The sequence below is a fragment of the Neopsephotus bourkii genome, unplaced genomic scaffold (assembly GCF_033783945.1).
Source record: "Neopsephotus bourkii isolate Nb327-2 ecotype Australia unplaced genomic scaffold, CSIRO-AGI_Nbou_v1 NB_1445, whole genome shotgun sequence".
Classification (NCBI taxonomy): domain Eukaryota; kingdom Metazoa; phylum Chordata; class Aves; order Psittaciformes; family Psittacidae; genus Neopsephotus; species Neopsephotus bourkii.
The window spans coordinates 242,679-269,044 of NW_026901922.1; the positions used below are offsets into that span (position 1 = coordinate 242,679).

At 62.4% G+C, this 26,366-nt stretch overlaps 3 protein-coding genes across 5 annotated transcripts in view; all 3 read left to right on the plus strand.

Moving 5' to 3' along the window:
* Positions 1-2,292: 2,292 nt before the first annotated feature.
* On the plus strand, positions 2,293-5,140 carry LOC133220541 (inhibin beta E chain-like). The gene is made up of 2 exons (XM_061368743.1): positions 2,293-2,644; positions 3,417-5,140. Exons 1-2 carry the CDS (start codon positions 2,338-2,340, stop codon positions 4,172-4,174), a joined length of 1,065 nt encoding a protein of 354 aa, XP_061224727.1. The 5' UTR covers positions 2,293-2,337; the 3' UTR covers positions 4,175-5,140.
* The window catches only part of ZNF740 (zinc finger protein 740), a 37,944-nt gene continuing 14,079 nt past the window's right edge, over positions 2,502-26,366 (plus strand). For all 3 annotated transcript variants that reach the window (XM_061368749.1, XM_061368748.1, XM_061368750.1), the window contains exon 1: positions 2,502-2,517. The gene's annotated coding sequence lies outside the window, so the exon portion shown is untranslated. The remainder of the gene's footprint in view (positions 2,518-26,366) is intronic.
* GLI1 (GLI family zinc finger 1) lies at positions 8,525-25,962 on the plus strand. The gene is made up of 12 exons (XM_061368755.1): positions 8,525-8,860; positions 18,986-19,152; positions 19,299-19,391; positions 19,631-19,826; positions 19,962-20,127; positions 20,206-20,307; positions 20,399-20,539; positions 21,153-21,302; positions 21,794-21,958; positions 22,330-22,578; positions 23,130-23,406; positions 23,699-25,962. Exons 2-12 carry the CDS (start codon positions 19,056-19,058, stop codon positions 25,924-25,926), a joined length of 3,864 nt encoding a protein of 1,287 aa, XP_061224739.1. The 5' UTR covers positions 8,525-8,860; positions 18,986-19,055; the 3' UTR covers positions 25,927-25,962.

The window sequence follows — 26,366 nt, forward strand, 5'->3', positions numbered from 1 at the left end:
CACGTTTGCCTCACCGGACACGAGGTCGGCGGCCCATAAACCATGTGTGCAGCAAGTGCTGGGCCTGGGGGGGACCCGAGGGGGTATTTTGGTCAGGTTGGTCGCTGGGCTTCACTTTCTGGGAACCGTTTAATCAACAACACACTTATGCAATGGGTGCAAGAACCACTCACAGCTCCATGCTGACCCCTGGCCTACATCCCATGGGCCAGAGTGCGCGGTGGGGGACACGACACACATACAGCTGCAGTGTGAGGGGGCAGCGGCTCAGATGCTCTTGCTAAGCTGGAGGTGGAATGGGGGTTTGTGATGGCAGCGTTGGGGTGCTGGCCAGTGCAGAGGGATCTGGCAGGTTTAGATGGATTAATCCCTTTGGGGAGACCCTGCCCCACAGCCTGGAAAGGGCGATGGGCTCAGGAGTAATTCACCCTCTTTGCCACAGCTCTTTGCCTCCTGTTTTGTGCTGTGGGTATGTCAGAGAAGGAGGAATTCAGCACAGCATCGTGCCTCAGTTTCCCTTCCCTGCATGTGTGAAGCTGTGGCATGGCTGCTGCGAGGTGGTGGTGACACAGAGGTTTTAATGCCCCTGGACCAATGCCACTCGGCGATGCAGCCTGGGGCTCCCTCTGGCTTGGTGCATGTGGAGGGAGCACCATGGGGAGGGGGGACCTAGTTCCTTCCATGGGTGGAAGTCAAATTTTCCATAGGGAATGTACCCTAAGAGCCAGAAAGGAACCACTCCACTTCCAGTAGAGGAACGTGGAATAAAAGGCACAGGAGTGAACAATGTAGAGAACCTCTGCAGGCAGAGCACGTATCCAAGTACCCAGGACGGGACTGACGGTGCGTTTGCAAGGCAGCGTGCAGATGTGTGCACACCACGAAACATCTGTGCGAGCAGATGTGTGCCCTGCAAGCGTGTACCATGCCCTGCGCACCGGTCCTGCTGCTGCCTGCGTGCTGCTGCCCACAGCCGGGGCTCCCAGGCCCTATGGGAGCTCTGCTTCCAGGCCAAGCTGTGCCCACTCTTTCCTCCTTGTTGACATTCCTGGGCTATTCTGGGAGCTGCCAGCAGGCCCGGCCAGCTGAGAACTTTGGCCCTTGCACCATGGTTGCATCATCTCCGGTGGGTGCTTTTTCCCAGACAGCCCACTGTTTACCTGTCACCTCTGTGCTTGGCCAGGGGCTCTGTGTGGTCAAGACCTTGGGGTCAGTGCTGCATGGCACAGTGGGCACAGGACATGCCTGCAGGGCTGGCTGGGCTTCAGGTTCCCACTGCTCTGGCACAGGAGCACTGGGCTCTCCCACACCCTCAGCAACGTGGCTCCTTGAAGCATCTTTAGGAGGCTTCTCCAGGCCTCAGCCCCGGCTCTGGCTTGTGCACAGCATCAGGGCTGAGATGTAGGGAACATCTTGAGGCTGATGTGAACATCTTGAGGCCAACTCATGAGCCCTCGGTAGACACAAGTGTCCATTATAACTTATGGGGAGCAGGGGGTGTAGCAGACACCCTTCTGGGCTTGCCCAGTTCTGTCTTGGGATAAGGCTGGACCGGGCAGCCCACAGGACGGGCTCAGACTCCCAAACTCATCACATGGCAGGAGTAACAAAGCCCACAGATAGAAAGTGTCCCCAGGGAGCTGCAGGGGTCAGCAGGGGGACTGCCCCAATCCCTGCTTTGTCCACCATCAGCAAGTTAGGGACTGGCCCTGCTGGGAGGCCAAGGGGGTGCAAGTGCAATGCACGGGCTGTGGGGCAGGGATGTGGGTTCCAAGGGAGGCTGGGATCCATCCCGCAGGATGCTCCACCGCTCGCGCTCCTCCCCACAGCCTGGATCTGCCCCAGCCCTTGCTTCCTGCAGGTTTTGGGTCTGGCAGGGATGCTCCGGGAGCTGGGTTGAGCTGCAGGCCAGCAGAGCCCCCCCGCACACGCATGGGCACACACCTGGTCAGGTACCACCATTTTCACACACCCAGTTGAAGCCCCCCATGTAAAGCTTCCCTTGTGTGCCCCCCCCTTCGAGTCCAGCCCCTCGGTACCCCCTCTGGTGTGGTGCGGGGCAGCTCCCGATGTGCACACACGAGGGGGGAGGTTGGTCCCCGGGGCAGCGGGGCCGTTCACCGCCCGCCTCCGCTGCGGGGGAATGGGGGGTGCGGGCAGGGGGGGGGCTAATCCCAGTAATCCCCCGCCCCGGCCGCGGCCCGACGGGACGGGACAGGCAGCGGAGCCGGCCAATGGCGGGGGGGCGGCGGGCCCGCCCCCGGCCGCAGGTGCCCAAAGCGGGCGGGCAGAGCCGCGCCACTCCCGGTGCCGGCCCGGTCCGTCCCGTCGGTGCGGATGGCGACGCGCGGCGCGGGGCCGTGGCTGCTGCTGCTGCTGCTGTCGGCGGTGCTGTGCGCGGCTGCGGCCGAGCCCCGCTGCCCGTCCTGTGCGGCCGGAGCGGAGCGGCGGCTGCTGGAGGAAGCGGCCAAGCGGCAGCTGCTGGAGAAGCTGCGGCTCCGGGAGCGGCCGCGGCTCGTTCACGCCGTGCCCCGCGCCGCCGTGGCCCGCGCCCTGCGGCGGCTGCAGGCGGGCAGCACCCTCCGGGGCCCCGACGACGACGGCGAGGAGCAGGGCTACGAGATCATCAGCTTCGCGCAGCCAGGTGGGCACCGTCCCCGCCGCCCCCGACGGCGCTGGGGAGCGCTGGGATGAGCCCGGGGTCCAACCGGGTTGGGGGGAGCCCGCGGGGATGCGCAGTTCCCGAGGCCGGGGCCCTGGGTACCCACCCCTCGCAGTGCGGGTGCCTGGGGCCACGCGGGCAGTGATTAAGTCAATTAATGCGCCTGGGGTGCGCCGTGACCTCCCCGCGTTGCGGATGCACCGGATGCACAGGGAGGCTCAGCCGCGAGGAGGAGGAGGAGGAACGGCTCCTCTTGCTCCCGCATTAGCCAGGTGGGACCGGACACCAGAGCTGCTGCGATGCCCTTGAGGGATGGGTGCAACCCGAGGTGCCTGAGACCCTCGGACTTGGATACTGCAAGGACCAGCTCGGGGGTGGTGGGGCTGGAAATGCTTTGTAGTGCGCAGCAGCGCTGTGGGTGACCCTGCTTGAGGGTGTCTGGGCAAGGTGACCACCGTGGTCCCTTCCAGCTTTGCCCATTCTGTGGTTCTGGGAAAGGGGAAGGGCTGGGTACTCCCTCTATGCCCATTTAGCCAGGCAGGATGAGACAGTCCCCCATCCCAACACCACCCTCTTCTGGTTAGCATCCCCAGGGAAAGTAGGAGGAAAGACTGCAGGCTCCATTGGAGGGAAGTTTGTAGGGCTTCCCTGTACAGAACCTGAAAGAGACTGGCTTTGATGCGCAGGGTGGTGGCGCAGCTTCACCTTCCCTGCATCCCGCAGCGTTCACCTCCTTCTTCCTTTCTGCCCTCAGAGACCACGTCTCCCTCTCGCTTGGGGCTGCAGTTCCAGTTCAGCCGCAGCCAGGACCAGGACGTTCACATCCTGCAGGCTCAGCTCTGGCTCTACCTCCGAGTCCCCCGGGAGCCAGCAGCCAGCCTCACCCTGCGGATCTTCCTGGCTGGTGGGGAGGGGGATTCGGTGGGGGGCAACCGCACGCTGCTGACTGAGAAGCACCTGAGTGCACGGGGCAGTGGTTGGCACGCCTTCACCCTCCTGCCTGCCCTGCGGAGCTTCTTTGGGGGAGAGCAGAGGACCCTGCGGCTGGAACTGGAAAGCCGCGGGGATGGGGGTGATATGGCCATAGTCAACGGCAGCTGGTCCCACCAGCCCTTCTTGGTGGCCAAAGCAAAGGTGAGAGAACCGGGTCACCACGTGGCCAAGCGCAGCCTCCGCTGCAGCCAGAACTCCAACCTCTGCTGCCGCAAGGACTACTACGTGGATTTCCGAGACATCGGTTGGAATGACTGGATCATTAAGCCTGAGGGCTACCAGATAAACTACTGCGTGGGCCAGTGCCCCCTACACGTGGCCGGCAGCCCTGGGATGGCCTCTTCTTTCCATACAGCCGTCTTCAACCTCGTCAAAGCCAACAACGTCCAGGCATCGGGGCACTCCTGCTGTGTGCCCACACGGCGCCGGCCGCTCTCTGTCCTCTACTTTGATCGCAACAGCAACATCGTCAAGACTGACATCCCTGACATGATCGTCGATGCCTGTGGCTGTAGCTAGGGTTGAGGGGGCTGTGCTGGGTACCCCGTTCTCCAGGACTGTCTCTTTAGGGGTGGGGGGAGATGGAGAGCTCCCTTGAGCTCAGGCTGTGGAGCAATGGACTCCTTTGGAAAGGGTGGGAGGGAGGGAGAGGGTCTCATCAGAGGGAGCAGGGAGTCTCCAGAGATGACCTGGAGTCACACAGGGCACAGCAAAGGCTGCATCAGGCTGCTGAGTGTGAGCTAGGGGTGGTTGGTGGCTCTGAGCATCCCTGCTCTGACTGGCAGCACCCCTCAGTTCCACGCTGACCCCATATTTTGGTCTGTGGGGTGAGGGACCCCATCTTTGCTCACATTCAGAGTGGCTGGCGACACTTTGGGACTCAGCCTCCTTGAGAGCAGAGTGGAAAGTGGGAATGGGTCTCTTTCCTCCAAGTGGGAAACTGGAGGATGAGAGGCAGTCCCGCTCTTCCCCCCTACTGCAACAAACCTTCCTGCATCACGTTTGGGATGGCTGGAATCAGGCACAAACAACAGCCCCGGAAGAAGAGGATGGGGGGGATGACTTTGTCAAGGACCCCCAAACGGCAGTGACTGGACACAGTGGAGGGTGACCTGGCCTCCTGACCAGGTCCTCTGTGTTTCCCTATCCATTTCCCTGGTGTCTGTGCTTTCCTTCCCTGCTGCCCGCCCTCCCAGTCAGGTCTCTCCCAGCCTAGTGCCACACAAGGAGGTCTGACTCAGGCTCTGCCTCTAAGACCACACTAAGGGTACAGATTTGTTCTTGTACCTCTAGGTTTGCAGCTATCACTGTTTCTATGGTAGGGGTTTCTGTGGCTGTTGGGACTCCCTGGTGCTCCATCCTCTCTACCCGCCCCTCTGCCCTGGCCTGCCCGATACTAACACATGAATGCATCCACATGGTCTGTGCTTTTAACTTATTTCAATACCTCGGTGCAGCTTCCCAAATAAATGGGTGGAAATGCAACACCCGGGCTCCGACTCCTTTATCCTGGCACCTCCTGTGGGAATGGGGTGGGGGAAAGGGTCCTGCTTGGCTGGAAGGTCCAGCTCCTGGCTCTGGGGCTGGGTTGGGTGGGAGATGGGGGGATAGGACAGGGGCTGGGATCTGGGTACCACCTCACTGGGGCTGGAACATGAGCATCAAAGGAGTGGTAGATACTGCCCAACCTGAAAACACTGTTCCCTACCAGCACCAATCCTGAACCAAGCTCAGTTATTGACCAGCTTGAGTGACCTCAAATGACGAACCACAGCCCCCCCCCCCCAAATCCTGTGTCCCCACTGCAAATAGCAGAGCTTGTACCTACCCATACCCCACTGACCTCCCACATCCCCTCACACATTCCTCCCTAAGCACCACCCAATGACCCCCAGGCTGAGCTCCATAGAAGCCAGTGACAGAGCCTGGCAATGCCCGAGCTGGTGGGTGATGGGGAGTCCTTTGGAGTGGGATGCTGCTGGCGTGGGAGGCAATGCCCCCTGCTCATCCCTCTGAGATCCCAGGTCCTTGTTGCGTAAGGGCCCGCTCAAAGCTCAGTTTGGGGCCGTTTCATCTCGGGACAAACCCACTCGCTTTCCCAGCTTGGCCCTGTGCTGTGCCCTGCAAGCGGACAAAGGGCAGCTTTCATCAGCCAGCCCCAGCAGGCACCCCCCCAGGCTGTGGGGGCAGCATGGCCATCGCCCACCCTCCCCAAAGGATCTCCACCTATAGGGATAAGGCACTGGCAGGATGCCTCAGCCTTCCCGGTGCTCCCACAGCCCCAGCACGTGTGCTGCTGGCCCCTTGGTGGTGCCTGTGTCCTGCTATGGATGCGCTGAGAGCTGCAGGTGTGGATTTGGGGTGAGTGCATGGGGAGGTGCGTTGTGTCCTTACAATCCCTGCTCCCCCCTCCAGAGCATCACTCCAGTGTAACTGTGGGGCAGGGCAGGCAGGGCAGCATCCCATAAAGACACCAGACACCCTATTTCCCTTTGGAGCAGCACAGCATCTTCACATCACAGTGAATTTATGTTCCTATATGTGTGTACCTATAGGAGGGGAGGCCGTCCACATGTGTGTGCGTGATGTGCTGACTCACTGACACACTGACACGCTGACCCACCAGCCCTGAGCTGAGGTGCTGAGCTGGTTGCGGTGCTACCATTAAGTCCTTAATCTGGGTGATCATCTGGCCCTGCTCTGAGCCGCTTTAACTTTCCTAAACAGGAGGTCAAGATTAGTGCTGGGGTGGGGGACGTGGCAGCTGGAGGGGGGTGTTGCTGGTAGGGAGCTACCCAAGTGTTGTTTGAACCCCAGGGGCTCAAAGCTGGTGTCAAAATGGACCTGGGCCTGCCTGGCCATGCAGATGGAAGAGATGGATGGTCCTGGGGCAAGCCCTCAGACCCCAGGAAGGTGGCAGCGCTGGCCCCACAGCATCCCCAGTGCCCAGTGGGCCTTTCCTGGCAGCTTAGCAGGGGTCACACTCAGCTCAAGAGTAAATCTGCTGAGCTGCTTACGCCTATTACAAAACGGAGATGCAGGCAATGCCTTTCACCTGCACCCAGCACCTTGGCCCTCACAGGGCTGATGGATGGGACTCCATCCATCAGAGCATCCTGGGGGCACCTGTAGCTGTTTTCCCCTTGTGCCAGTGGATGGAGGGGTGTCTCTTCAATCTTCCCCACTGGAGGTCCCATGCAGCCAATGGAGACGGCGTTTCCTAGAGTTGTGCTATGGTCCATGCTGTGAAGCTACCCCTGCGGTGCACTGGCCACCTGCAGTGCGTGATGACACACAGGGTTATGGGGAGGACAGGCTAATGCAAGGCATAGTGCCCAGAGCAGGGGTAATCCTGCTAAGAGGCTCTGAGGACAGGCTGGGTGCATGGTACAGCTCCCCTCCCCTTCGAGGGTCGCACGACACAGGCAGTGTCGTTCCGGAGAGCAGGATGAAGCCGGTAGGAGCAGTTGAGCACTGGGGTAGGGTGAGAACAGCCACGTCCCTACATGAAGTGTACCCGGGATCAGCGGGGGAGCTGAGCACGCACAGGATAGGGCAGGAGCTCCCTCCTAGCAGGCTCTGTGCCCGCGGGAGCCCTTGGGAAGAGGCAGAGCAAGGAGGGAGCGGGGTCCCCAGGCGAGGACGGGGCGGAACGGCCCCGCCGCACCCCGGGGCAGGGCCCGAGCCCGCCCGGGTGCTGCAGCGGGGATGCTGCTCCTCCGCTCGCCACCAGGAGGCGCTGCCCCGCGCCGGTCCCTGCCCCAGCACGGTCCCTGCCCCAGCCGCTGCTGCTGCCCGTGCTCCCGCAGTCAGAGAGTGAGGGTGAGGGTTTGGGTTAGGGTTTGGGTTAGGGTTTGGGTTAGGGTTGGTTAGGGTGAGGGTTAGGCTTAGGGTTAGGGTTCGGATCAGGGTTCGGGTTATGGTTAGGGTTTTGGTTTGGGTTTGGGTTAGGGCTAAGGTTAGGGTTTAGGTTTGGGTTAGGGTTAGGATTAGGTTTAATGGTTAGTGTTAGGCAATGCCCAGTACTGCCTGGCTTAGGCACTAGGGCTGCCCCGGTGTCCCGTTGAGGGGATGTTCGGCCCGGAGGTCGTTGTCTCCCTGCCTTTAGTGTCCTGCTCCGGGGTGGCCCGGCCCGGAGATGCTGCGTGTTGCAACTGCCCAGCTGCCATCAGTGGTCCTCAGTCATGGATGGCTTAGTGGTCCCTCCCTCAGGCACCCGCTCCCCTTGTCCATGCCAGGGTCTCCTAAGGGATAGATGCTCTGGCTGCGTGGTGGGTCTGGCACTCTGGATGGTGATCTCCACTCAGTGATGCTGGGGTGCTGGGGCAGGCTTTGTCTTGGTCTCCCGCTGTACTCAGGTTACTGGAGGTGCTGGGCCCGCACTTCTCTGCTGTGGGGTGTTAGCGTGGGGGGTCCTATGTCTGCTCCCACTGCCCCCAGACCCTTTGACCTCTCCCTTGATGCAGTGAAGGCCTAGGGCGACTGCGAGACCCTGGCCCTGTCAACCGGTGCCTGCGCATCCTGCATGCACACACGTGCATTGCCCTGTGCATGTGGGGTGCACGTGTGCCCGTTTGCCCATGCACAACCTCCTTGGCGTGTTCTTGCTCACGGGTGTACACGGACGCGCGTGTGTCCCACGTGTGTACCCGTTGTACCCACACACAGGTGCATGTGTGTGCGCCCACCCCTGTGCCCGTGCCGATGTGCACACGAAGACACACGGTGGGTGCCCCGGGGTGCCGTGCACCCGTGCGCGGACAGGGGTGCCCACGCGTGGGGCTGCGGGGCTGTGCAGGCCCGCTGCGGGTGCGCGTGTCCCGCGTGCGCGCCCGCGGGAGGATCCAGCCCGGGTTTTCGGGGTGGCTGCAGCCGGCGGCGCTCCCGGCCGGGGTCTCCGTCCCGAGCGCTCCCGGCGGCGCCGCCGCCCGAGTTGGCGGAGCGGGACCCGCAGCCCGGTAGTGCCGGGACGCGGCCCCCCCCCCTCCTCCGCCTTTGCGGGGGCTCCGGTAACTTTCCCCGGGAGCCCGGGGCGGGCCGGGAAGTGCGGGGGGCGCCGTCCCGTCCCGTCCCGTCCCGCCCGCCCACCGGGGTCCCCCCTGGATGCGCCGCTTCTCGCCCGGACCAAGCCGCAGCCGGGGGAAGGGAAGGGAAGGGAGCGCGGAGCCGCGGGTCCCGCCGCCTCGCTCTCGGAGCCGCCCGGAGGTAGGAGCCGTCGGCGGGTCGGGGCCGCGGGTGCGGAGCTCCCCGAGGGAGCTGGGATGGCTCCAGAGGCTCCGCCGCGCCGCGCCGGGCCCCGTCCCGCTGGGAGCGGGGGGTGAGAGCGGGGGGAACCTCGACCAGGGCCGGGCAGAGCCCCCGGGCCCCGCCGCGCTCCCTGTCCCGTCCCCTCGCGTTCGTGCCCCGGGTGGGTGCAGCCCCGGCCCCGGGACCCCTCGCAGCACGGGAGGGAGCGAGGCGCTCCCAGCGCTGCGGGTGGGGAGCGCTGGACCGGGAGTCCCGAGCGGGTGGAAGCTGCAGCCTTGGCCCGAGTGACGCAGCAGCTACGGGACTGTCCCCACGAGGGTGAGCGGTGCCGGCCGCGCTGCTGCAGCCTCAGGCCACCCATGGGCACAGCGGGATGTACCTGGGCTCCTCGTGGGCCCCCGCACCCGGCCGTGTTGGCCGCGCATCCCCGCAAGCAGCACCCGCTGCTCCCGGGACCTTGGGAGGGCTCTGAGGAGAGGAGGAATTGGCGCTGGGACAAGGGGGTCCCCCTGCTCTCCTGACAGCTCGGCCAAGCCACGTGGGCCAGGAGAATCCGTGCACCCCAAGGAGCCTCCCAGAAACCAGGACAAGATGCCCCAGTCCCTGGTGCTTCCCAACCCTCATCCCATAGGCCCTGGGGCTGCTTCTTCCCTGCCCATGTGGGCTGCAGCAGAGGCTGCCTCAGAAGCGTCCCACGCTGGGAAAACCCGGAACCATAGAAGAGCCCAGGTTGGAAAGGACCTTGAAAGGTCCAAGCCTTCGTGGGACAGGGAGCTCAGTTTAAGTAACCTGGTTTGGGGGGGAAGGCAGAGCTGGTTTTGCACTTGCTTGTGGAGCACCTCGAGTCCTTGGCTATGACAGGTCTGAGCGGCCCCAGCGTGCTTGCACAGGGGCTGCCGCTGGCTTTAGCACTCAGAGAGCTGGGGCTGGGGCAGGTGAGTTGGGTGAGGAGCCCCCGTGCAGGGCACTGGGAGACCTGGCAGCCCTGTTTGCAGCTGAGCATGAGCTAACTTGAGCCTATGCAGCCACTTCGGGTCTGACCAGAGCAAGGCACCCCCAAACCACACCAAGCCCTCAGTGAGTGCAGGAAGGTTAAAGGCAGAGGGACGGCTGTGGCATTTGTGATGCTGTGTTTGGGGTTTGGGAGAGCAGTGGCTGCTCCAGCCGCATCCCAGTGCTGGAAGGGATGTGGAGGCCCAGAGGATGCTTCTGGATACCCAGATACTGGAGTTTCCCCCCCAGACTGCTCTGTAGGCTGCGTGTGGCAAACCTGAGCTGGTGGATGCAGTGTCCTGAGGTTGGGCGCTGGGATTTGGTGCAGGGAAAGGGAAGAGGAAGCACCCGGATGAAGTTTCAGACCTAGGAACACTTCCCATTGTGGTTGCATCTGCTGTGTTCAGCTGATGCAGAAGCTGCCTCTGTGGTGAACATGGGATGGCAAAGGCATTGACTGTCCCTTCCATGCTGTTGTGGGTGTTCAAAGCTTCTTGTCTGATGTAGATGTCTCTGCTTAGTGCGAGCTGGTTTGTTCTCACCCTCCCTTCAGCCTTTTGCCAGCACATTGCAGGTCACTGTTACCCAGCAAGGGTCTTTGAGGGGAGTCTGTTGGACACTGAGACCCTGCAGCAGATCCACAGCCAAAGTCCATGTGCTTGGTAGGATCCCCAAATTCCGCAGCTCCCAAGGATGCTGGCACCTCTGAGGAGCCTGGCATATACCGACCTGAGCCCACCAGTGCGTACCCTCACCCTTGTGAGGCTGCTGGTAGCCAAGTCACTGGGTGCCTGAAGGAGTGCTCCTCATCTCCCCCATGCTCCATCCTTTCCATCACAAAGGCGAGCACAGGAGCAGGAGCAGGTTGGGAGATGAAGGCTCCCAGGCCCCTGTAGCTGTTCTGGTGGGAGACAGTGGAACCAGCTCAGCACCGTATTCCCCTCCCAGTGCTGGATCTGGATGAGCAGTCAGAACCTCCCTGGAGCAGAGGTTCCCAATGGGGGAGTGAGTCGACACCAGTCCCTTGTGCTGTTGTATTGGGGCAGCCCGAGGAGAGGCAGGTGTTGAGCTCGGGCCTGGGGAGGGAAGATGGATGCTTCGAGGATGTGTGACACGGTGCAGCTCAGGACATGAACGTGTTCACATGCACTGCGTATCATAGAACCATAGACGGGTTTGGGTTGGAAGAGACCTTAAAGCTCCTCCATCTCCAATCCCCTGCCATGGCAGGGACACCTTCCGCTAGAGCAGCTTGCTCCAACCCCCATCCAACCTGGCCTTGATGGGATGGAGCATCCAAACCTCCTCTGTTCAGCCCATTCCAGTGTCCCAGCGCCCTCACAGGGAACAACTTCTGCCTAAGAGCTCATCCCAGTCTCCCCTCTGGCAGGTTCAAGCCATTCCCCTTGTCCTGTTCCTCCAGCCCTTGTCCTAAGCTCCTCTCCAGCTTTGTTTTTGGCTTGTCAGCTTTCACTAAAGGATTCCTGCTATTGTCTTTCCTTCCTTCCACAGGCCACTGGGCCTATTCTTGTCCATCTGACATAGTAAAAGAGGGAAACCTTAAGTGTATGGAAGTTGGTCAGAAGGGAGAACAATCCTCCTACACCCAGAGCATCCCCTATGGACATGTGTACAGAGGGGCCTGTTTGTGTGTGTACATACGTACCTGTGTGTACAGTTGTCTGCCTGCTTGGTGTCTTGCCTCCATAGCACTGGAGCCTCTCTCCGTGTGCCTCAGTTTCTCTTTATGGCTTTTGCTGGTGTTTGACCAAACCCCAGTGATTTGATAAATGGAACGGGCCCATTGGGTGGGTCCTGGGTGAGACGGAGGGGATTCTTCTCCAGGGATGCTCAGAGCTCCCAGCCCGATCCTTACGGCACATCAAACCCCATCAGAAGCTGCACAACAACAGGGCCAACAGCTGATAAAATAGCTGCCTCCGAGTGGGAACAAGCAGCAAAAACAGAGTCAGATTTCAGCCCTGCTGCATCCAGCTTTGAGGCTGAGGCTGGGGGGATGCTTCCAGATGTGGTGCGATCCCACCAGCCAACTCCTACCCTCATTCAGGGCGAGCAAAGCCCTGCTCGGTGCCCCCCATGGTGGCAGAGATGGGGCTCTATGTGTGGATATCACAGCTCTCCAGCCAAGGAATAGGAAGGCAGGCGGTTGAGCACCCACCTCTATCAGTGGCAGATACTCCCATAGAGCCTGAAGAGTCCCATCAGGCACGGGGTTGCTGAGGACATTGGGGAACAGCCCCACCACCCCCTCTGGGCAGACAGAGGTGGCTCCTGCCCCAGAGGAGGAGCAGTTTATGCTCCCTACATCCCCCTGTGCTGAGCTCCCCTCGCCCTGCCCTTGGTGCATCAAGAGACAGGCAGTTCCCCAGATTAGAAGGGGTTGCTGTTGTCTATAGACCCCTTTAACGCTGCTGAGGTCTCTGCCAGCTCCTGCGCATCCTCCTCTCCCCATCTTCAGAGGGATCCTACAGGATGGAGCAGGCTCTGTGAGCCCCACTGAGCACAGTGAGGGGGCGATGCCTCCTCTCCCTTGGGACAACAGGGACCCCTGCCCCGCATCCCCTGTTCTGGGGGTGCCCCTCCATGGGGCTGGGTTGGGGACGATGCCTCGATGCCATGGGGAGGAACAGGGCCTGGCAGGGGCTCCCGCAGCCATGACTCAGAGCCGGGCTTTTATGGGTCCCACATGTTCCATTTTGCTGCTTCCCTCCAGCACTGCGAAGGGAAGGGGAAACATAAAAATTCCATGGAGCAGCTGCTGCCGTGTGTGCCCCCCTTTACCCTCACCCCAAAACCTTACCCCAGCCGAGGCAGGGGCCAGGGAAATGGCTTCATGTGAGCAATTGGCAGGGGTTAAGCGTGAGTGCGCTGGCAGCCAAAGCAAATACCATGCGAGCCCATGACAATCGCCTGCCTGCCCTGGGACCACCTAGCGAGCACCACCGCTCCTGCCCTGCTCGCCACGGCTTCCTGAGCGGCTCGGCTTGTGGTTGAGGGGGGGAAACAGGCCCAGGGAGCACGGAGCTCCCACCCTGGCCTCTGCCCTGGGAGCCACTGCAGCCCTGAGTTCCCCTCTTCCCCAAGCACACGTGTGTTAGCGTGTGTTAACGTGTCTAAAGGCATGTCAGTGCCTGGTCCTGAGTGGGTGTGGATGCATGTGGGAGCGAGGGGCTGGATTGTTTGGCCCCCTGCTGAGATGAGGTGCAGGGGTGGTGGTGCACGGTGGCTTGCACAGGGCTGGGATGCTGGAGGGATGGGTGTGCTGGTCCGTACTGGAAGTGATGTGGAGGGCAGAGAGGAATAATGGGATGGGGTGGGGAATGAAGGTGGCAGCATGGGCTGGAGAAGGGGGGGAGCGGAGGATGTCCTGCATCTCTTCTGGCACGGATGGATCTGCCCTTCCCTCCATGGATGAAGTCGGTTCTTCCCTGCCTCATCTTTTCCAGGCAAGGGACCACCTTGGAACGGGCTTGGCAGCTCACACCAGCATGGGTTCATGACCCTGGATCGTCCCCTTTCAGACCCCCTGAACCTGAAGCAATGTGCTTTGTGGCAGCTGCGGTCCTGGGCAGATTAGCTGCCCCATGCAGAGGAGCTTGGGCTCGCCCTAAAGCCTGGCCTAACAGTGGGGTCAGACGCATAGCGAGGCGGCTGGGCGGGAGGTCTGCGCATCCCTGCTGCTGGAGGCAGAGATGGGAAAGCTCGTGGGGTTCAGGGGGTGCAGCTTCCCTGTGCAGACTGCACCGCCTTGGCTCCAACCCGCTCCCAGGGCAGGGAAAGGGGCTTTTTCCAAGGGGGAATTTCAGCATCTCTGCCTGCCAGTGCCTTCCCCTGGGTGCTGGCTCAGGCTGCACCGAGGGCAGGAGGCACCGTGGCTTGGAGGAGCATTGATCCTACCATACCCTCCCTGCCCTGCCGTGTGTCCCCTTGGTCCTGCATGGCCACAGGGGCTCCCAGCCGCTCTCTTGCAGCTGCGTTGCTGCAGCCTGTGCCGTGTGCTCTGCTCTGTGCATGCAGAGCTGCTGCCTGAGCCGCTGCCCCGGTGCAGGGGGGCAGATCCGGAGCCGGATCAGTGTTTTCCCTAAGGCCTTAGAGGGTTAAACCAATTGGGCATGTGGCTGACCTGGGGTCAGGAGGCGGTAGAGATGAGGGCTCAGTGCTTTGCCTATCATGGGGCTAGAGCCCACCTCTCCTTAGGGGGTGAAAAGGATGTGCAGTGGGGGCTTCTTGGGGTGCCCCCCCCCTCCCCAGCCCCTGCTGTGCTGCTGGGTCCTGCTCTCTGCCTTTCTCTGCTTCATCAGCGCGTGAGGGCTTGGGGGGAATGGGCCTGCAAAGACGCTGTAGCTCCCCACATGCACATAGGAACATCCCACTCCTATGTAGACAAGCACACATGCAAACACATCTGTGTGTACATACACACAAGCATGCCCCCCCCCTCTGAACATGCACATAAGCACAAACCCCTCTCCGCACATGCAGACACATATGGCCAAGCTCGTGCTTACAGAAACCCAGATGCCCCCATGCATGCACACACAGAGCCCTCCTCCAGGCCCCCCATGCTGGGGGCTGTGCTGGGCGGGTTGATGGATTGTGCCACACACAGCTCAGCGCTGCTGGTCTATGGGCTGGGATCGTGGCTGGGATGGAGGCCGCATGGGCTAATCCAACCCTGACATCACATTCCTCCACAGTGGGACTCCAGCGTGGTTAACCCTACCGGGGCTGGGCCCGGGGCAGGAGGCGATGGGATCAATGCCGGGGCGCAGACAGGGACCCCTGCCTCTCCTCTGTGCTGGGCTGGGTGGCAGCCACCCCGCTGTGCCACACGGCACCCACTGCTGCGGGCTGCATGGACCAGGGGCTGGTCGGGAGCCAGGAGCATCCCTGGTGCGAGGTGGGAGCTGGGCTGGGGGTCAGCCCCGCTGCAGCGTGTGTTGGGTGCGCACACAACCAGGTCCCCCAAGGATGCTATGGGTGTCTCATCCTTCCTACCACCCCTGCCCCACCACCCATCAGCGCTGCCATCCCATGCTACAACCCTCTTCCATCTCCTTCCCCCTCTCTGCCTCCTTCCCTTTCTCCCCTTCCCTGCTCCCCAGTGTCCTCAGGAAACTGGAGCCAGATGACACATTTTAGATGTGTTTGCAGGAAATAAAAGGCAAGGAGCTGGGGTGGGAGGAAGGAGGAGTTGGGGGGGGGGATGGATGGATGGATGGCCAGTCCTGACCCCCTCCTGCGCCGGCGCTCAGGCTCTGGAGCCGGCCCCCGCTCCGACGGCAGGCGCCGCTGGCTGCTCTCCGTGTTTTCTTGGCAGAGGGGAGCAGGAATGCGCTTCGGTTTGAGTTTCTTGGCAGGAGGAGGCCGAGGGAAGCTTCCCCGCATCCCGGCTGCGCCCGGCGCTCGCATTCATGCCCATAGGCTGCGACTTGGGTGGGCCGCGGCGCTGCGCGGCGGGCGGGGGAGGCAGCGCCGCGGTGGGCGAGCCGCCGGCCCGCTCCCATTGGCTCCCCCCCGCGCCGCCGGCCCCCTCCTGCTTCCCCTGCCAAAGGGGCGCGATGGGGTCCGGGGAGCCCCTGGGGATGCTTTGGGTTGGGGGGAGCAGCGGGGACTTGGGGGGGGGGTTGGTGCTTTCTGCCCCCCCCATCCACTGTGAATCCTTTGGGTTGGGGGGAGCAGCGGGGACTTGGGGGGGGCTTGATGCTTTCTGCCCCCCCCCCATCCACTGTGAATCCTTTGGACTGGGGGGAGTAGATGGGACTTGGGGGGCCTTGATGCTTTCTGTGTCATTGTCGTCCCCCCCATGCCATGTGGACCCTTTGCATTGAGGGGAGCAGCACGGACTTGGGGGGGCCTTGATGCTTTCTGCCCCCCCATCCACTGTGAATCCTTTGGATTGGGGGGAGCTCCTGGGACTTCGGGGGGCCTTGATGCTTTTGGCTCCCCCCGTGCCCTGTGGACTCTTTCCATTGAGGGGAGCAGCAGGGACTTGTGGGGGCCTTGATGCTTTCTGTCCCCCCCCACCCCATGCCCTGTGGACTCTTTGGACTGGGGGGAGTAGATGGGGCCTGGGGGGCCATAATGCTTTCTGCCCCCCCCGTCCACTGTGGAGCGTTTGCACTGAGGGGAGTAGGTGGGACATGGGGGGTCGTGATGCTTTCTGCCCCCCCCATCCCCTGTGGAGTCTTTGGGTTGGGGGGAGTAGGTGGGACTTGGGGGGCCTTGATGGCTTCTGTCCCCCCCCCCCCCCATCCACTGTGGATCCTTTGGATTGAGGGGAGCTGCTGGGGCTTGGGGGACCTTGATGCTTTCTGCCCCCCATGCCCTGTGGAAGCTTTGCACTGGGGAGAGTAGATGGGACTTGTTGGGGGGTTGATGCTTTCTGCCTTGCATAGCCACCCCACCATGCTGGTGCTTGGCAAGGGAAACGTGTGGCATCCTGGGGAGCTGGGTCACTGCCATCCTGCGCCCGCTGCCTCCAGGCTGCCCTTGCAGGCTGGGTCTCCCTGCCAAACTCCTCCCTTGGGAGCAGAAGCTGCCTTGGCACTGCACGACCCCGACCATCCCGCTTGGAGCCGGGTGGGCAGGGACTAGGGGTAGGCAGGGGATTCGCATGGTGGTCGCTCTGCAGGGGTGTACACATGTGCTCATGTGTGCGGTATAGCACGTGCCAGGCATGGCATAGCATGAAATGAAGCTAACAGCAAGGGAGAGAGGACATCACAAAGGTGATGGGTGAACTAAGCCTGGTCCTGGAAGCAGGAGATGCCCCACACATGGTGCCCCCTCTGCCTGGAGCTCAGGACCAGCTGGGCCCAGGGCAGAGCCGCCCCCATCCCACTGGTGCTGCAGCCCCCTCCTCTTTGGGCTCTCACTTGAGTGAGGAGCTGGTGATGGGCCCAGATTGCAGGAGCTCAGGTGATGGTTCTCAGGCAGGGGAGATGATGGGGCTTTGGCTTTGCTGGTCTCCAGCCCATCCCCATCATCTCCCAGCTGCTCTCTGGATAGGTGCAAATGCATCTTCATGCACCCTGTGCATACAGGTGGATGGCTGTGTGCAGAGACTCCAAAACAGGACAGGGTTCTGTGAGGGGCTTGGTTAGATTTGGGGGGGGGCAGATGGGAGCCTTCCCCTGCAGCTACTCCCCAGGCTTTGCATCAAGGCCCAGCTTCAATGGGCAGGTAAGAGGCTCCTCCTCTGCTCCCCCCTTCCCCATAGTCTCATTCCTCTTCCCCCTGCCTGTCCCCAGCATCACATCACCTTCCCGGGTTCCTCCCTCCCTCTTTGCCTGCCCTGCTGCCCCCCCTGCCCCATTCTTCCTGGCTGACACTCGCACAAAGCCCCGAGACGAGCTTTCAAAGGGGCAACTCATGCGGAAGAATTGCAGCCCCCCTCGCCCCCTCGTGCTCCAAACGCAGCCCAGCACCGTTCCCAGCGGGGTGAGGGGCTCCCAGTGCCCCAGACCCCTTGTTTGGGGTCTCTCAAAGGGGGGAGGCTGAGGGGACAGGAGACCTTGTTCCCAGTGCCACCCACCCTGCGCTTGTTCCTCCTTGCAGAGCTCCCGTCCTTCATGCAAGCCCTCGGGGATGTTGGGGCAGGACAGTGCCCATGGGAGGGGATGGAGATGTAGGCTGGGACCCGAAGGTGCAGCCATGGTTGGAGATGAGCGGAAGCGAGACCCAGGCAGAGGACAGGAACCTGCAGGCAGGGATGCGATCGTGCCCTGTGGGCAGGGCTGCGATGGAGGGTGGGACAGGGCAGGGTTTTCACCTGCAGGCAGGGTGGGGACCAAGAGGCAAGGCAGGGCTGGGTGGGACGTGCTGATGCTGCAGGGACCCATTGAGGAGGGCAGAGCGTGGGTCCTGGGACCGAGAATGGTTCTAAGCGTCCATGCTTGGCAGTTAGGGCTCGCAGGTTTGACACCTGCGGGTGTGTGGGTGCACGTGTGTGTGGTCCACCCCTCCTGCAACAGACACTGTTGTTGCAGTACAGCACCGAGCAGGAGGGCACCTTGCTAAGTCAGTATCCGGGGGGCTGCGTGATGGGCGACCCTACAACCGCATCACTGCTTGTGCCAAGCCGTCAGAGGCAGCAACGGTTTGGTCTGTACCGTGGTCCTTGTGCTGAGGGTGCGTTAAGTGCCCTGTGCTCGTGCCTTGAGGTGCCTGGGGACACAGACTTGCTTTGGAGAGGGTGGTGGAGCCGGGTGGCTGTGGTGATACAGAACCCCCGTGGCTTGGACCTCCTGTCCCCACCCAGCCCACCAGAGGCATGCAGCCTTCTGCATGGTTTATGTCTCTGCGGTGTCAGCAGAGGAGGAGAGGGATGCGGTGGGGGCTGCGCCCTGGCCCCACAGGCATCTCCTCTTGCACCATCCCCTTCTTCCTTCCAGGAACATCCAGCAAAGTGTGGGGAATGCCCCCCCCGCCTCCCCCCGGCTCCAGAGAGAAAGTGGGAGCCCTCAGGGCGGGGGGAGGCACCGCACCCTGATGGGAGGGGAGCACCAGGGTGTCTGCATGCGGGAGGGAGCAAGGGAAAGTAAAGGCCAGGGGCCACTATGGCAGGGGGGGGTCCCCAGAGCTGAGTCAGGTGGTCCCTAAGCCCGGTTCCTGTGCTTGGGCCCCTCGATGTTCGTGTCTGTGCCCCAAGATGCGGGTGACGCCGTTTCCCTGTTGTCACCGACCCTCCCTCCTCACCTTGGCAGTGCCCCCTCGGCAGTGGGGCAGGGTCTGCGGGGGGGGCACAGAGGGTGAGGGCAGGGGCACGCAGGGAGCTTTTAGGGTGCGGGTGCGGATGCGGGGTGCGGATACGGGCGCGGGGTGCAGGTACGGATGCGGGGTGTGGGTACGGATGCGGGGTGCAGGTACGGATGCGTGGTGCAGATAAGGGCGCGGGGGTGCAGGTACGGATGCGGGGAGCGGGTATGGATGCGCGGTGCGGATACGGGCGCGGGGTGCGGGTACGGATGCGGGGTACGGATGCGGGGTGCGGATGCGGGGCGCGGTGCTGCGGCGCTCCCTGGCGGGCGCGGGGCGCGCATCCCACCCTTGTCCTCCCTGCTTCAGGCGCCCGCCGGCTCCAGCCCCGCAGCGAGGACCCGATGCGCTCCTGAGCCTGGGCAGGCTCCACCGAGAGATGTTCAACCCCGTCAGCCCCCCGGGCAGCGGCTACGCCGAGCGCTGCTGCCTGCGCCCGCCCCATGGAATAGCTCCAGGTGCCCCGGGACCACCAGGTCGGTCGCATCCCCCCTCATCCTGGCACCTGAGGAGCATCCGGCTTCAGATTCAGTGCTTGGGCTCAGGGGTGCTCAAGGGGCTTCCTTCCCCCTTGTGCCACCCACCCTTATGCTCTTCCCATCTTTCTCCTCGCCCCTGCCAGGACTCGATTTCCCCTTATGCCATCAGTCAAACCTTATGAGTGGTCACCGTGGTTATGGGTTGGTGCCAGGAACCGAGCACCACAGTGCTGATGGTAAGTGCCTTGGGCAGGCGTTGGGTTCTCCAGCCCCAAACTGGTCAGGCATCTGGACCAGATGATCACTGTAGTCCCTTCCATTTGGAATACCCCATTCCATTCTAAACCAGAAGCTAACTAGCACAGCCAGGGTACTCCTTTAGGTTCCAATGCACCAGGATTGTGTCCCTGGGGGTTTCTTCAGCCTCCTAGGACCCATACTGAGGGGAGACCCCCCCTCTTTGCTGCCATCCCAGGCTCACGGTTCTCAACGCCCCGTGCTGCAGGCAAGCTGGGCAAGAAGCGGGCCCTGTCCATCTCCCCGCTGTCGGACTCCAGCATTGACCTGCAGACCGTCATCCGCACCTCACCCAACTCCCTCGTCGCCTTCATCAACTCCCGCTGTGCCTCCGCCAGTGGCTCCTATGGCCACCTCTCCATCAGCACCATCAGGTGGGCACCGTGCATGCAGCCGGTCAGGCTGGGAGCCTGAATGCCGATTCCCAGCTTGGGGAATGCCTGGCGACAGGGATGAGGGGTAGGGAAGGTGGGACCGTGTCACCTGCTCATCCCTCTCGCTCGTTGCAGCCCATCGCTGGGGTATCAGAGTCCCCCGGCTCAGCAGAAGGGCCAAGGCCACCTTTACAGCCACACCGCAGCACCACCACCACCGTGTAGCTCCCATGAACCCCTGTCCACCTGGCCAGGGCTCCTGCATCACACCCCAGCTCGTGGGACCCTCAAACAGTGCCAGGTAAGGGGCCCTTGCGCCCGTGTCAGCGGTGGTCCAGTGAGCATCCCGGTGCTGACTGCTTTCCCCCTGCCCTGGTAGCAACTGAAGCTGGAGTGGAGCCTGAGCAGCCCCTTGGCTGTCAAATACCCAGAGGAGAGATCCGAGGGTGACATCTCCAGTCCAGCTTCCACAGGCACCCAGGTACTGCCCAAACCTTGAGACCCCCCCCACTTCCCCCTGGCACCACTCTCAGTAACAGGAGCGTGTACCTCGGGGTACTGTGCTCCCCCAGGACCCCTTGCTGGGGATGGTGGATGCTCGCGAAGATCTGGACAAGGAGGATGGGAAACCCGAGTCTGAGGCTGTGTACGAAACCAATTGCTACTGGGATGGCTGTGCCAAGGAGTTCGACACGCAGGAGCAGCTCGTGCATGTGAGTTGGGTCCTGCCTGGGTATACACCGGCCCAGAGGATGCCCTCAGGCTTCTGGGTGTCCTCCCCCCTTTGTGCACCCACAGCTCCTACCCTCCTGTATTGAGCTGCTCACCACACTTGCACGATGTTGGAAGTGGCCCCTAGGAATGGAAGGATTTGCATCCTCCACTTCTTGGGACCCTCCCATGCCATGTCCCTAAGGGGTACATCCTTCCTCATGCCTGTGGCAGCTCTCGTGGACCACCGATGCATCCAGACTCCCTCCTTTGCTCTCTGTCTCCCTACAGACATTACAACTACCCTATATAGCTGTGCTATAGGTTGGAACTGAATGATCTGAAGGTCCTTTCCAACCCTAACTTGTCTATGATTCTATATCCCCTTCACCACACCTCAGGCCACCTGTGTCTTCTCTTGGTCCTCCCAGAATAGCCCCAGACCATCTCCTGTATCCACTGGTAGATAGCATCTGACCACCCTGGTTCTGCCCATCCCCTGGTGTCTCCAGCCACCATCCCAGTCCCTCTCTGCCCATTCTCTCGCAGTATTCTCTTGGCACCTCTATCTGCCTGAAGCTCTGGTTGCCACCAGTGATGCCCCTCTCTCCTCAGCACATCAACAACGAACACATCCACGGGGAGAAGAAGGAGTTCGTGTGCCACTGGGCAGCGTGCTCCCGGGAGCAGAGACCCTTCAAGGCCCAGTACATGCTGGTGGTGCACATGCGGCGGCACACGGGCGAGAAACCCCACAAGTGCACGGTGAGCTGGCAAAGGGCCCTTGCAACGCCTCAGCCCTTGGCACAGCTCAGGGCAGGGTGGGAGCTATGGCATTGATGGGGAAAATGAGGTGGGACATGAGCATGGTGGTGCATGAGGTTGGGGATAAGGATGGAGTTCGTCCCTGTGAGGGTGCTGAGGCACTGGAATGGGTGCCCAAGGAAGTTGTGGATGCTCCATCCCTGGCAGTGTTCAAGGCCAGGTTGGCAGAGCCTTGGGTGATGTGGTTTAGTGGGAGGTGTCCCTGGGGGTTGGAACTGGATGATCTTGAGGTCCTTTCCAACCCAAACCGTTCCATGGTTCCATGATGGAGCTCACGTGTGGCAGCTCAGAGCCTGTACAATCAGTGCCACAGCAGAAACGCCCCCAAGGTAACGGGGTACAGAGCAAGGCTTGGCTACAGCACAGCGGGGCGATGCGGTACAGGCTCCGTTCGAGGTGCATGCCCCCTCTCACCCTCCTTGCCCACACAGTTTGAGGGCTGTAACAAAGCCTACTCGCGCCTGGAGAACCTCAAGACCCACCTGCGCTCACACACGGGGGAGAAACCCTACGTGTGCGAACACGAGGGCTGCAACAAGGCCTTCTCCAACGCTTCTGACCGGGCCAAGCACCAGAACCGCACTCACTCCAATGAGGTACTGACCTGCCCGGGGCTCTCTGCACCCCTTTGCGCTCCCTGTGTGGTCCAGTGCTCTGAAAACTCCCTGTGTCCTTTGTGTGCTCTAATAGATGCCCCCTGGTCCTTCCCTCCATCACCTGCATTCCCACCAGGGTCCCTTTAACCCCTCCTCAGGAGCGCTCCTTGTGTTCTTCATCAGCTCCCCTATGACCTCCTCCAAGTCCCCACTGTAGCATCGTCATCCCCCATCCAAAGGGGACTCATCCTCTTGGCTCCCTCCCTACCCTCCATCCTTGGGCTTGTTTCAGAGGGGTTGGGGGGGTATTTCTTGCATGCCCAGGGCTCTCTGGTCAGCGCTGACACCTTTACCCCCCTGTGCCCTGACAGAAGCCCTACGTGTGCAAGATCCCGGGCTGCACCAAGCGCTACACGGACCCCAGCTCGCTGCGCAAGCACGTGAAGACGGTGCACGGCCCCGATGCCCACGTCACCAAGAAGCACCGGGGGGACACGGTGCCGGGGCGGGCCCTGCCCACCCCCGGTGGCCCCACAGACATGAAGCAGGAGAAGGACACAAACGGCCCCACCGAAGCCCAAAAGGATGATGGCAAACTCTTGGTGCCTGACTTGGCCTTGGTAAGGAGCTGGTGGGGTTGCATGGGAGGGGGGTCACAGTATCCCAGTATGTTAGAGATTGGAAGGGACCTCAAGAGCTCATCCACTCCAATCCCCCTATGGAGCAGGAACACCCAGATAAGGTTACACAGGATCGGGTTTTGAATGCCTCCAGAGAAGGAGACCCCACAGCCTCCCTGGGCAGCCTGGTCCAGTGTTCTGTCACCTCACTGAGAAGGAGTTTGAGTGGAACCTCTTGTGTTCCAGTTTGCACCCATTGCCCCTTGTCCTATCATTGTTTGCCACTGGGAAGAGCCTGGCTCCATCCTCGGGACACTCCCCCTTTATATATTTATATACACTAATAAGGTCACCCCTCAGTCTCCTCTTCTCCAAACTATAGAGACCCAGCTCCCTCAGTCTCTCCTCATAAGGGAGATGCTCCACTCCCTTCAGCATCCCAGTTGCCCTGTGCTGGACTCTCAACTAATGAGATGGGGGTCGTCTCCCCCTGTCTCTCAGTGGGTGTCTGACCCCCTTCTCCTTGATTCATGTCTTTGGGTCCCCCCTAGAAGCCCCAGCCCAGCCCTGGCGCGCAGTCATCGTGCAGCAGCGGCCATTCCCCCCTCGGCAGCACCACCAACAACGACAGCGGGGTGGAGATGGCCGGCAACGCCGGCGGCAGCTACGAGGACCTGTCCACACTGGAGGATGCGCCCGGCGAGCCCATGGGCACCTCGGGGCTCATGGCCCTCCACAAGCTGGAGAACCTTCGCATTGACAAACTGAAGCAGATGAGGAAGCCAGCAGCTCCCAAGGGCCTGAATTTGCCACCTATCCCCGGAGCCGGTGAGATTGTGGTCCCCCCCCCCAGATACGGGGCCGGTCCCATGCCGAGAGGAGTCTGGTTTGCAGCCAGAGAGGTTTCCACACCTCCCTTTCACTAGTGGTGGACCCCCCATCCCATCCATGGACTCGGTCCTAAAGGTCTTTTCCAACCTCATTGCTTCTAAACGATCTTCCCCCCTCTTTCTTGCCTCCTGTCCTAGCCAGGCACTGACCATGAAGAGGCCACATCCTGCTCCTGGAGGTGGCCGCATGGCAACGTGCCCCTTGTCCCATCTCCTCCTTTCCTTTCCAGGGGAGATGCCCGGGATGCCCAGGCCGCCGGTGGCCGCCTCTCACCGGCGCCTCGCGGCTCTGGCCGCAGCAGGGATGGGCACGGCTCTGAGCGAGCGCCGCAGCAGCGGCACCAGCACCGTGAGCTCAGCCTACACCGTGAGCCGCCGCTCGTCCCTGGTGTCCCCGTACCTGCCCGGCCCGTACCCGCCCGGCGAGGCCGGGGCCATGCCCGGCGCCACAGCCCTGGCCGATGGCTACGACCCCATCTCTCCGGATGGATCCCGACGCTCCAGCGATGCCAGCCACGGTGGGGGGCTGCCGGGGGTGGGCAGCCTTACCCCAGCCCAGCGCTACCGACTCAAGGCCAAATACGCCGCGGCCACAGGCGGTCCCCCCCCGACCCCGCTGCCCAGCGTGGAGCGGGTGCCCATGGGTGCCCACAGCAGCTTCGGTGCGGACTGCGCTGTGCCAGCGGAACCCCGCTTCCTCGCCAATGGGCTGCTGCGGAGGCACAGTGCCAATGACTCCCCTGGTGATGTGGGTGCCGCTCCCCATCCCTCGGTGCCTCGGGGCGGCGTGCGCCGGGCCAGCGACCCTTCCCGGAGCGTGGCCATCGCTCCCGCTGCGCCCAGGGTGCAGCGCTTCAAGAGCGCGGGCAACGTCAATGCCCCCGGTGCGGGCAGAGCCGCGCTGCAGCCCTTGGGGGGCTCCGATGCCGGCCTGCAGAGCCGAGGCTTCTCCCCGCGCCCGCCCAGCATCACTGAGAACGTCTTCCTGGAGGGCCCAGGCACGGAGCCTGCCTTGGCGGGGATGGAGCAGTACTTGGACTACCCCCAGGAAAGCTTCCCGTGCCATAGGCCGGGCGCGGAGCTCCAGTGTGAAGGCGCCTATGGCAGCAGCCACCGGACCGCGGCGTGCCTGCAGCTGAACCCGGGAGGAGGCCACAGGGACATGGAGGAGGAGGGTTTGCTGCAGCCTGAGTTCTCCCTCCCTCAGTGCCAGGTGAACCAGCACTTCACCACGATGCACGCTGGCGCCGGCACCGTGCCTGCGCCGTGGGATGAGCATCCCCAAAGCAATCTGGACATGAGCTCAGGGCAGCCCGGGGTCAGTGCCATGTCTGGGTCACCCTTTCACCATCAGAGCACCGAGTACCAACTGCCCGGTGCTTGCGGGCAGCAGCCCAGGCTTGTGAGCTCGTGCCAGGACAACGGGTACCCCGGGGGGCACCGGCTCAACCGACTGCAGATCAAATCAGAGCAGCGGTACCCAGCCCCTAGCCCGGCGCTTGCTCCTTGCCAGAACCCCAAACTTGCCGGGCACCTGCAGCCTCCGGCATCGTTTGGCCAAGCCATGAACGCAGGGCACGGAGGTTTCCAGCCTGAGGAGCAGGCGCCCATCGGTTACATGGGCATGTTGAGCCCGAGCGGGAGAAGAGACCAGACCCCCACCATGCACAGCAAGGAGGTGATGGTCCGGAGCTATGTGCAGGCCCAGCAGGCACTGATGTGGGGAGCCCAAGCAGCCCCCAAGGGAGGGGAGGCTGCCCCACGCCTGGGCACCGAGCCCGGGCAGTGCCAAGCCATGCAGGCACCGCTGTACCTCACCCCCAAGTGCTCCGGGTACCAACCCAAAGCCGAGAACCCGCAGGCTCTGCCAGAGCCCCCGCACCTCCTGCATGCCCCATGCTTCAACCCTGAGCTGGGGCCGCATCCCCCCGGCGGCCCTAAACCCCAAGGGCACCCCAACAACCTGAACTACACAGGGCACCTGCCCCAGCCAAGCCATTCCTATGAGGCAATGGAAGCCAGCTCCCGGCGGGGGCATCGCCTGCTCCCTGCCCGCCCCACGCTTGAGGGGCCCAGTAATGCCCTGCATTATTACCCAGCCCAGGGCACCCACATGGGCAAAGGGGGGCATAAGGTGCTGGGCCAAATGGCAGCGAGCTGTGGGGGTGCTGGGCATTATGGGGGGAGCATGGAAGGGCTCAAAGGCAGCTCGTGTCACTACCTGGATTCGGGGGAGCAAGTGGCCAACAGCCTGGACTCCTTGGACCTGGAGAACACGCACCTGGACTTCGCTGCCATCGTGGAGGAACCGGAGCTGCCGGCGCTGCTGCCGGGGCCCCCGAGCCCTGCCGGGGCTCTGCTGCCTGCACCTGGGGGTGCCAACATGGCTGTGGGGGACATGAGCTCCATGCTCAGCACTCTGGCAGGGGAAAGCCATTTCCTCAACTCCCTGTCTTAAGCAGGAGGTGGCGGGCATCAGGTGGGCACATCTGCAAGGCAGGGGATTTGGGGGGGGGGGGACCCCAGACACGTTTGGGTCCTTCTGGCATGCGGATGTGTGGGGAGGGGGGCATTGTTGAGGCCCAGCCCCAGCCCCGGTTGGGTGCTTCAGGTCACGTCTTGGGGGGGGAATGGTGCCACCGAGCGGTTCCGTTCCCAGTGCCTGGAACCTTGCTGGCCCTTTGGAAGCAGTGGCCCTGTGCAGCCTTAATGTCGAAACCAAAGAGTTCCACCCTTCCCAGGGGTGCGGGCAGGCGCCGTCCCCGTGTTCCCATTGTCCACCCCTTACAGCCCAGTCTTTGCTAGGACCGGGGTCACTCCTTGCTTGGCAAACCCGTGCCTCTCCCCTCTACCTGCTCAAGGAGGGAGAAGGGGAGGCAGGTCCCCAGCACAGGGATG